A 12008-nucleotide genomic window follows, 5' to 3' on the forward strand; every position below is an offset into this window, starting at 1 on the left:
AAAAAAAAAGAGTTATTATTAAAAAAAAAGTTATTATTAAAAAAAAAGTTATTATTAAAAAAAAAGAGTTATTATTTAAAAAAAATTGAGTTATTATTTAAAAAAAAAAAGTTATTATTAAAAAAAGAAAAGAGTTATTATTGTAAATGAAAACACCTCTTTCAATCAAGATGATCGGAACTTGTATCTTTAAAAAAAATAAAGCAGTTGTATTATACTCATAAGATGACTGCTAGCAGTCATCTTATGAGCCTATAGACAAAGCATTCAAATGACATTGCTTTAGATATCACTGTCAGTCATTTAATTGACACATTTAAGTGCTGGAGTAGAAAATAGTAGTTTATGCAACAGTGATATAATAAGGGTTCTTAAAATTCAAGGGTCGAAGTTACAAAACGAGACGTAGTCGAGTTTTGTAAAAAAAGACCCGAGAATTTTAAGAACCAATTATGAGCTGTTGCATACATTACTTTTTCTATGACAGCTGCAGCAAAAGTTATTATTAAAAAAAAAGAGTTATTATTAAAAAAAAGAATTATTATTTAAAAAAAAAAGAGTTATTATTTAAAAAAAAAAGAGTTATTATTGTAAATGAAAACATACCTCTTTCAATCAAGATGATCGGAACTTGTATCTTTAAAAAAGATAAAGCAGTTGTATTATACTCATAAGATGACTGCTAGCAGTCATCTTATGAGCCTATAGACAAATCATTCAAATGACATTGCTTTAGATATCACTGTCAGTCATTTAATTGACACATTTAAGTGCTGGAGTAGAAAAACTATATAATAAACAATTTAGTAGCATCGACTTGTTCGACTGCACAAAATCAACCTTAAAAAATCGTGTTCGATCACTGTTACTGAAATCAAAAAGAGCGACAACTTGAATAAATATAACTAGGTAAGTAAATCATACACCTCATTCGTCTCACGTCATACACACTATCACAGACACATACACACATACACAAACACAATCACACAAAGTAAACACACACACACACACACGTTACGCAAGCCCACACCTACTTTGTATATTTTTTTTTTCTCTCCCTTCATTTTTAGGGTTCCGTAGCCAAATGGCAAAAAACGGAACCCTTATAGATTCGTCATGTCTGTCTGTCTGTCCGTCTGTCCGTCTGTCCGTCTGTCCGTCTGTCCGTCTGTCTGTCCGTCCGTATGTCACAGCCACTTTTCTCCGAAACTATAAGAACTATACTGTTGAAACTTGGTAAGTAGATGTATTCTGTGAACCGCATTAAGATTTTCACACAAAAATAGAAAAAAAACAATAAATTTTTGGGGTTCCCCATACTTCGAACTGAAACTCAAAAATTTTTTTTTCATCAAACCCATACGTGTGGGGTATCTATGGATAGGTCTTCAAAAATGATATTGAGGTTTCTAATATCATTTTTTTCTAAACTGAATAGTTTGCGCGAGAGACACTTCCAAAGTGGTAAAATGTGTGTCCCCCCCCCGTAACTTCTAAAATAAGAGAATGATAAAACTAAAAAAAATATATGATGTACATTACCATGTAAACTTCCACCGAAAATTGGTTTGAACGAGATCTAGTAAGTAGTTTTTTTTTTATACGTCATAAATCGCCTAAATACGGAACCCTTCATGGGCGAGTCCGACTCGCACTTGGCCGCTTTTTCCTAAAGATGTTTATATTATTGCCACTTGTTATTGCATGTTAGCTGTATTATTGTGGACATCTGTTACTGGCTTTGTTTTCTGTTCATTGTGCTATGTATCATGTACTTTTTGTATTGCTGTTGATGCCCCAAATAAATAAAAAAAAAAAATAAAAAAAAAAAAATCAGTTTTTGAACAACAAAGAGAGCCTTTACCAGTTGGTGTGGTGAAAAAAGATTAGTCGCATTGCTAAATGTGACATGGTTCTAAATTCTAAAATGTCCAGCGATTTGTGCTTGGTAAACATATTATCTTTCTATCTGTTCGAAGTTCATGTAGTTTTTAAAATAAGTTGAATTAAAATTACGTAGTAACAAAATAACTAGTTCATGTACCTATGTAAAGTGCTAGCGTAGCCTATGTCAGCAGAAGTTGGTTACCTAATTATTCTAATTAAAAACATGTGCAAATTGAATCGTTGAGTTGACACGTGCCGGTGACTTAGTAAACGAGAATAGAGAATTAAACGATTTAGGTACCTATTTTTAGGATTCGGTACATCTAAACCTCAAAAGAAAAAAACTGCACCTTAATGGGGTTAGCAGCTGTCAAAGGGTTGCATAAATGTAGCTTGCCCCTTTTTTTAGGGTTCCGTACCTCAAAAGGAAAAAAACGGAACCCTTAAAATAGGATCAGTCGTGTGTCTGGCTGTCCGTCTGTCAGAGCCTATTTTCTCCGAAACTGCTGAACCAATTAAGTTGAAATTTGGTACACCGGACCCAAAAACGGACATGTAACGTAATTAACAATGAATTTTAAACATAGGGGGCACTTTTGGGGGGGGGGTGAATGAGACAGTTAAAAAACAAAGTTTTGCAAACTACATATACTTACCTATCGTGTTATATATCATATGAATAAAGAGCTCATTGTGAGGATCTCAAATATATTTTATTATAATTTTAAGATAAATAGTTTAGAAGTAATTTAAAAAAATAGGGGAAAAAAACCGGCCAAGTGCGAGTCGGACTCGCGCACGGAGGGTTCCGCACCATCAACAAAAAATAGAGCACAACAAGCAAAAAAACGGTCACCCATCCGGTATCCAAGTAATACTGACCCCGCCCGACGTTGCTTAACTTCGGTCAAAAATCACGTTTGTTGTATGGGAGCCCCACTTAAATCTTTATTTTATTCTGTTTTTAGTGTTTGTTGTTATAGCGGCAACAGAAATACATCATCTGTGAAAATTTCAACTGTCTAGCTATCACTGTTCGTTGAGATACAGCCTGGTGACAGACGGACGGACGGACGGACGGACAGCGGAGTCTTAGTAATAGGGTCCCGTTTTTACCCTTTGGGTACGGAACCCTAAAAATGACCATCCCCCCCCCCTTTATCTCCGAAACTACTGGGTCTACAATTTTGAAAAAAATACAGAAAATAGGTCTGGTCTTTACCTATAGATCACTGGAAAACCTTTTAGAAATGTGCAGTCAAGGATTTAATTACTTCGTTTTTGAAAAATAGTACATTGTTAAAAATTGTGTAATGTACGGAACCCTTTGGAACGCGAGTCCGACTCGCACTTGGCCGGTTATCTATTAGATTTGGCTTTAAGGGCATCCAGGGCATTAAAAAAACAAAAATTTGACACAATTCTAGGAATTCACAGGGCAAGCTATGATGGCGCCATCTGCTAAATACTTCTACCGTCCAATCCCATTGAGTGTCTATCTGTCTGTCCGTCGATCACACCCAATTTAATCCGAAAATACTGGACCCATTGAAATTTGGTACACGTACCTATATAATAAGGGATGATGACACATGTTGAATTTTATAACAAAATCTAGTAAAATAGATAGCAAACGAGCAATTTATCACAATAATGTGGATATTAAAATAAAATATTGAAAAATTACAAAAATACAGGACCAGTTTCAAAATTTAAGTTTTTTTTACTTCCAAAAACGATAAAAGTAAGGGTACCATTCGATTCCTTACATTTCATCCAAAAAAATATTGTATAGCAACTATATACATAAACGCAATATTTCACCGACAAAAACGCAATTTTCTTGTTTTGTCCATACTACAAGATGGGTGATGAGTGATGACGTCACGGCCCTTGGCCGTTTTGTATAGGGCGTTTCGCGAGTGAAGTGCGACTGTCGGCCTTTGACTACAATTTCTGACTTTTGTGTTACTTTAATGCAATGGGTCCCACATAGACATTTGATCCTAAAAACAAACCCGATCGATTGATACCATAAAAAAAATACTTAATAGTCATGTAGCCTATTATTGTCGACCTAGTGGTATGGCTCCGGCGTTTTGAAAAAAATCCGAAAACAGAATCGACAAAAAATCTATTTAATTCTTGAACCTGCTTGCAAAATTGCACTAGAATTGGTTGAGACATGCGACATGACATGATCATGTTACATTAATATTACGGTTAATATATAAGTAAACTAAACTAAAGATCGAGAACATCCGGACAAAGGGTTTATTCATAAATTACGTCATATCAAATTAGGGGGCGGGTCTGGACATCGGATGATGGTAGCATGACGTAGGTGGAAACGGAGTCATTCGAAGCATGATTTTAGGGGGGGGGGGTAAAAATCGTCAAAAATAGATGACGTAGTTTATGGACAGCCCCAAAGCACCGGTGGGGCGTCTCTGTCACCTTTTGGTGTTTGTCCTTTCTCCATTAGCTGGAAGAAATCCCTTATGGGGACATAAGTTCGCCTTTATGATATGTTGGTACTCAAGTACATCTTTTATTTTAACTTTTGTTTGTGTTCAGTACAATGATAGGTAATTGATATAAGGAACGTGATTATGTATGGAGGTTAATCGTACTCTTTACTTTTTATTTGTAATTTAATACCACAGAAAACTGTGTTTAATCCCAATGACCTACAGTCCTAAAGTAAATTAAATACATAAGACAATAATTTACCTACTGTTGGCTCCACCGCAATTTATTGCCTTATTTATTTTCATGACCAAAATAATACACACACAATCAAAATAAAAATGCCTTAGGTAGTAGGTACCTTATAAGTACCTAAGTATCAACATGTCACATGTCTCTTTCCCAAATCAGATTGATATTTTTTTGATATTTTTTAAGCCACTTTAATTGAATAAAATCAACAGCAATAAATAAAGCTATGATTTTATTTATGATATTTACCTATTGGAGGCAAACGAGTAGAAGAGTCGCCTGATAGTCAGCAATTACCGTCGCGCATGGACAGCTGCAACACGAGATAGATTGCAAGTGCGTTGTCGGCCTTTAAGATTGGAGTATGTTTTTTTCTTAAAGATTTGAAGGTGGCTCGTTGAGCTTGTAGACCTTAATTGCGTTAAAATTCATAAAAAGCGGCCAAGTGCGAGTCGGACTCGGGCACGAACGGTTCCGTAGCATTACGCAAAAACGGCAAAAAGATCACGTTTGTTGTATGGGGGCCTCACTCTTTAAAAAGCGCGAAATTCAAATTTTCTATGGGACGATATCCCTTCGCGCCTACATTTTTCAAATTTGCCGCCTTTTTCTACTGTCAAGATCTGGTTGACCAAGTATATTTATTATATTCTGTTTTTAGTATTTGTTGTTACAGCGGCAACAGAAATACATCATCTGTGAAATTTTCAATTTAACTGCCTAGCTATCACGGTTCATGAGATACAGCCTGGTGACAGACAGACGGACAGACGAACAGCGTGAACAGCGGAGTCTTAGTAATGGGTCGCGTTATTACCCTTTGGCTACAGAACCCTAAAAACAGGATGTCAAACGATCTCAGAGGGTTTACCGCGAACATCGTAAATTATCAATGAGATAAAATTCGAAGCGTTACCTATATAGGTAACAAGTAAACAACATTGTTGACGAGTATGGGCACATTGAAAGTTGTATAAAATTCTAGCACGAACAATTTCTCGACTTCAATTTGAATAAAAACGCTCCACATACAATTTTCATCTCTAACTGCATTGTTAAACACATCATCAGCATCACACCCACATACTTAAATTGTACCGACATCAAAAATTGTTAGTTTTTTTTTTCACTATGTTATCTCTAAGTGGCTCATTAAGGATGACTCACGTTAGACCGGGCCGTGTCCGGGCCGGAGCTTCCAAAGCTTCGTTTTCTATGGAAAGCATCACGTGATCACCTGTCATTGTCATAGAAAAGAAAGCGCCGGAAGCTCCGGCCCGGACATGGCCCGCTCTAACATATATAGGAACTCTCGAGTCATCCTATTTATATAGGAACTTTCAGTATTGCCCACGATGTATTATCATTTAAATTAACAACATGTGCATGCGACATAAAATGCTTTAAATAAATAGTCTGGCGTTAAATTAAACACAAGTCGTCTCCTTCACGATTTTCGTAGACATCTCTTCTAAATACCTAAAACTGGTATGGATGTGTTCCTCGTGGTCTCTAGAATACGAATTGACCGGTTTTAGTTTATGGAGAGGGGGACGTGTCGATAAAAAGGGGGGGAATGTGGGCGGCCGACCAGCATTGATATTTGTTCACATCTTGAGTCCTATGGGACCGATCGGTTCGTTTCAGGTGTCGTTTGAAAGAGTATTAAACGTGCTATTATTGCTTCATAATAACTGTAGTCATAACTGTAGTCGTTTAGAAAATATTTTAAAATATATGATTTTTTACCGTGCATGGATGGCATAAGTACTGACAAAACATGCGTCTAACTCAATAAATTATAACTTTACCGCAATTAATGTTATTACAAAATATACGAGAAATTTCATTAGCTTTCTAAAAACATAAGGTTTATTGGTGTATGGTATTATATAACCATGTAATGATGAATTTTGTTCAGCATGGGTCACTACGCACCGTCACGTAAATGGCGGGCGACCGACCACAACTGTTCATTGTTTCTCGGGTTCTATTTTACTGATCAATTGGTGATGGATACCATTAGAAAGAATGTTAAATGTACAATAATTGGTTTCTAATAACCGTAGTCATAACTGTAGTCATTTACAAAATAATTGAAAATATATGATTTTTACCGTGCATGGACATAAGTACTGGTAAAACATGCTTCTAACTCAATAGATTATAACATTACCGCAATAAATATTTTCAAAATATACGGGAAATTTTATGAGCTATCCAAAAATATAAGTTTTATTGCTTTATAATGTTGTATAACTAAGTAATCATGAATTTTGTTCAGCATGGGTACTGTGAACCGTCACGTAAATGGAGCCCGGCCATCGTTGAGTTTTCATTATATTTCAGGTTCTATTTTTCTGATACATGGTGGATACCATTTGCAAGCATATTAAATTTTCTGTGAATACTCGATTGTTTGAAATCTGAGGCCCAAAATAACCATTTTAAAAATATTAAAGAAAATGTTTAATTTTTACCTTAGAGGTTTGCTTAGTGACTGAAATAATTTGAGAAAGAGATAATATAGTAAATATAGCGTGAAATTTTTAGAGTAAAATCAGCAAACTATTTATTAACTTTCCAAAAATATTGTTTAGTTACCGTACAACTATAAACATATATGTAGGTATGCCAGGACCAATTTCGCCAAGCAAGCAAACACACGGCGCGGCGAGCGCCTGGTAGACCAGCAGCATTCTATTATTGTTTGACAGTACATTTTATAATGTAGGTATCCAAAATGATAAAATATCGATATAAATGATGGTTTGTTTGTTTTGTTTTTTTATCACAGGAAACTTAAGTATAGTTTGACTCTTTTGACAAAAGCCCAGTTCTAGGTTCATAACATCGTTAAGTTCGTAGCTTTCATGATTGCAAAACCACTGCATATGAAGTACTTAATATCTGTGTTGTTATTTGACTCACGCGTCTACACGTAAAACGTTTTCAAACCCACTCCGTAGTTAATAATTTAAAATCACCTTTTTAGTGAGATCTGAGGCTTGTGGCGTTAAAGAGATATTTGTCGCCGCACGCTCCAGGATGCAAAATAAGTGACTATACTATTTGAGTAGCAGCGTATGTCCACATAATAACTATCCGTGAAGTCCGGTTTTAAGTATAGTAATAGTAAGATAAGGTCAATATTGAGTAAACTATCTATATTATATTTATTTACTATTTTATTTTACGGTCTAATTTATAGTTTTTGCTTACCTATTGATTCATTGGCGTTTGGCATTGTAGTTTTAGCTTGTAAGTATGACTCTATTGTCAGTTATAAGATGTACTACGGTATTTAAATAACGCTCGTCTGTAACTACATGATCTTAGATCTATAATAGCGACTCATAACTTCTCTGTTCGACTGTAAGTCATACAAGAGAGTTAAGTAGCGATTGCGATATAAAAAGCTATAAGTAGAAGGCTTTATCACACGTTTAGAACCTTAAGTGCAAATTGCAGATTATTACTCATATAGATGTTAAGGTTGTTCAATTCACTTTGAGCTATAAGCTATAATACTAGCAGCTTAACATGCAATATAGCGCCCAAAACAGCTACTGTAGATCTTAAATCTTTAGATGAACCTTTTAAACACTTTTATCTCACCAGAGCCTGTAAACTGTAAACTAAGACTATAGATGTAGCTATTCTAGAGCCAGGCTGTCTTTAGGTAAGAAAATAGGTGCTAAGTGTCGCCTAATTGTTTGTTGGGATTTATATGACGGTGCGCAGTGACCCATGCTGAACAAAATTCATTATTACTTGGTTATATAATATCTTACACCAATAAATCTTATGTTTTTGGAAAGATAATGAAATGTCTCGTATATTTTGTAAATACATTAATTGCGATAAAGTTATAATTTATTAAATTAGAACCATGTTTTAGCAGTACTTATGTGCATGCACGGTAAAAAATCATGTTTTCAATTATTTTGAAAATGACTAAAGTTATGACTACAGTTATTGAAAACCAATTATAGTACGTTTAATATTCTTTCAAATGGTATCTATCACGAACTGATCAATAAAATAAAACCCGAGAAATAATGAAAAGTTGACACCGATCTCCTGCCATTTACGTGACGGCGCTTAGTGACCCATGTTGAACAAAATTCGTAATTACTTGGTTATATAATATCATACACCAATAAAACTTATATTTTTGGAAAGCTAATGAAATTTCACGTACATTTTGTAAGAATATTATTGGAGTAAAGTTATAATTTATTGAGTTAGACGCATATTTTATCAGTACTTATGCCATCCATGCACGGTAAAAAAATCAAATATTTTAAAATATTTTGTAAATTACTAAAGTTATGACTACGGCTATTAGAAACCATTTATTGTACGTTTAATAACCTTTCAAATGGTACCTATCAGCAATTGATCAATAAAATAGAACCCGAGAAATAATGAAAAGTTTACGTCGGTCGCCCGCCATTTACGTGACGGTGCGTAGTGACCCATGCTGAACAAAATTCGTTATTAATTGGTTATATAATATCATACGCCAATAAAACTTATGTTTTTGGTAAGCTAATGAAATGTCTCGTATATTTTGTAATAAAATAATTGCGGTATTGTTGTAATTTATTGAGTTAGGCGCATATTTAATCAGTACTTATGCCATCCATGCACGGTATAAAATCAAATATTTTAAAATATTTTGTAAACGACTACAGTTATGACTACGGTTATTATGAAACAATAATAGCACGTTTAATACTCTTTCAAACGACACCTCACACGAACCGATCGGTCCCATAGGACTCAAGATGTGAACAAATATCAATAATGGTCGGCCGCCATCTTTGCCCCCCTTTTTTTCGACCCGTCCCCCACTCCATAAACTAAAACCGGTCATTTCGTATTCTAGAGATCACGAGGAACACATCCATACCAGTTTTAGGTATTTAGAAGAGATGGCGACGACTTTTCTCGAAACAGGCCGATTTCCACCTGTCTAAAATGTCTAAAGTTTAAAATTTCATACTTTGTAGCCTTGCAGGGCACCACCAACTCAAACACTTTCCTACTTTAAGCTTTATACATGCGTGAATGCGTAGAAAAAAAAATCAAATAATTTTTATCTTCATATGCTGGAATAACATTACCTCCCTTTTTTGTCAGTGGGTAAAAATAAGACTAAACTTTATTACAATCGCTGTATAACAACACGTAATCATATATACCACTTGCAAATATGTAATACCTAATCGAAACCAAATCGACGACGCAGCATTTGCAACCACACGATCCGTTCGCGACGACGCGCTGAATTAACATTTAAACAGTATAAAACGGGCGGACTGTCCAACAGAAATCATATTCGACAGAAACTTGCAACATGAAGGTCTGTCTTGTAGTGTGCCTCGGTCTGGCGCACCTGGCCGCCGCCAGCATCTTCAAGAGGCACCATGAGCGCCCCATGCAGGCCCTGAACCTGCCCCTCACGTACATCGACCCCACCAGCTACAAGTACGGCCAGCTGCTCGACCAGCAGCAACAGCAGCTCCAGTACCAGCGCCAGAAGACCCAGTCCGAAGACAGGTCCCAGGAGCGCAAGTACCAGGACAGAAACTCCCAAGAAGTCAGGGAGAGCCGGTACAATGACTACCTCAACCCCGAGACCGCCGAGATCAGCTCCCATGAGGCTGATGAGAAGATCCGCGTCAACATCGTCGAGTACCAGAGACCGTTGGAATCCCAGATCTGGAACCAACGCTCCGCCCTGCCCATCTCCAGCTACCTCGTCCAGGAGCCGCAGCAATTCCAGCGAAGCAGCGAGGAACAGATGAAATCCCAGGCTCTGAGAAGCAGCGAGGAACAAATGAAGTACTACCAGCCCCAGGAGCGAAGCAGCGAGGAACAGATCAAGTACTACCAAACCCAGTTGAGGAGCCAGGAGCAATACAGCAAGGATCAGTTGAAACCATACCAGAAGAAACGTAGCGACGACCAGAAGTTCTACCCAGCCGTCTACGGCGACAACGTGGAATGGAGCGGTATCCGCATGGCCGTCGGCCCGCACTCCCCCATCGCCGAACAGAAGGACATCGAGCGCATCTTCGCTGACGCCTACAACACCGTCAAAGACTTCACTGAGGAGGAAAAGAAGACCTTCCACCAGATGTACATGACCGCCGCCGAGAACGAGGAGACCCACTTGAATGTCACCCAGCTCCTCCAAAAGCACCAGTACGCCGTTGAAGAGCACACCGTCAAGACCGACGATGGCTACATCCTTACTCTGTTCCGTATCCCGCCCAAGCAGAAGACTCGTGATGTCCAGAAGCGCCCAGTCGTGTTCTTGATGCACGGTCTCCTCGGAAGCGCCGACGACTGGGTTCTCTCCGGCCCTGGTGTTGGCCTGGCCTACCTCTTGGCTGATGCCGACTACGATGTCTGGATGGGCAACGCCCGCGGCAACAAGTACTCCCGCCGCCACGTCAGCAAGCACCCCGGCCAGCCCGACTTCTGGCAGTTCAGCAACGACGAGATCGCGCTCCACGACCTCCCGGCCATGATCGACTACGCCTTGAACACGACCCACCAGGAAAAGATATACTACGTCGGCTTCTCTGAGGGCACCACCACCTTCTTCGCCCTGGCTTCCTCCCGCCCGGTGTACAACAACAAAATCATCATGATGTACGCTCTCTCCCCGATGGTGTACATGAGCCACACCCGCAGCCCGCTCCTGAAGATGATCGCGCCCAACAGCCCGTTCTACGAGCGCCTGCACCAGATCCTCGGGCACTCCGAGTTCAAGCCCACCCAGGAAGTGATCCAGACCGTCGGCGGCGATATGCTGGCCAAGAAATTCGGCTGCGAGCACGTCGCGTCCAACGTGAACCTGGTCATCTCCGGTATGGTGGACAACTATGACCCAAAGATCGTCCCGATGATCGCGAACCACTTGCCCGCTGGAGCTTCGACCAGACAGATCAAGCAGTACGGCCAGGCCGTGGCTACTACTTTCAGACGTTACGACTTCGGGCCCGCCATCAACATGAAGGTGTACGGAAGCGAGCAGCCTCCGAAGTACCAGATGTCTGCAGTCCGCGTGCCTGTGACGCTGTACTACAGCACTGAGGACTGGCTGGCGCAGCCCGCAGACGTCGAGCAGCTCCGCTCCGAGCTCCCGCACGCTGACGCGTACCAGGTCCCCCAGTTCAGCCACCTGGACTTCCAATTCTCCAAGAACGCCCCTGAAGCCGTGTACCAAAGACTGATCGCCTCCATCGAGAAGAACCAAGAACAGAAGCAGGAGTACCAGCTATAAGTTTAGGTTAATTTTAGTTAATCATAATTTATCTTTCATTAATTTATCATTACGAGATTTGTATTTTCATGAATAAATAAATCCGTCCATCTTA

The 12008-nt window shown here is 38.6% G+C and overlaps 1 protein-coding gene across 1 annotated transcript; it reads left to right on the forward strand.

Moving 5' to 3' along the window:
* The first annotated feature begins 9940 nt into the window (after positions 1-9940).
* LOC134655239 (lipase 3-like) lies at positions 9941-12008 on the forward strand. The gene has a single exon (XM_063510687.1). The coding sequence runs from the start codon at positions 9977-9979 to the stop codon at positions 11912-11914; it is 1938 nt and encodes a 645-aa protein (XP_063366757.1). The 5' UTR covers positions 9941-9976; the 3' UTR covers positions 11915-12008.

This window comes from Cydia amplana, chromosome 16 (assembly GCF_948474715.1).
Source record: "Cydia amplana chromosome 16, ilCydAmpl1.1, whole genome shotgun sequence".
Taxonomy (NCBI): Eukaryota; Metazoa; Arthropoda; class Insecta; order Lepidoptera; family Tortricidae; genus Cydia; species Cydia amplana.

Bases quoted from the DNA above. Each gene is read 5' to 3' on its own strand.
- LOC134655239 (XM_063510687.1), top strand. From the start codon at position 9,977: ATGAAGGTCTGTCTTGTAGTGTGCCTCGGTCTGGCGCACCTGGCCGCC.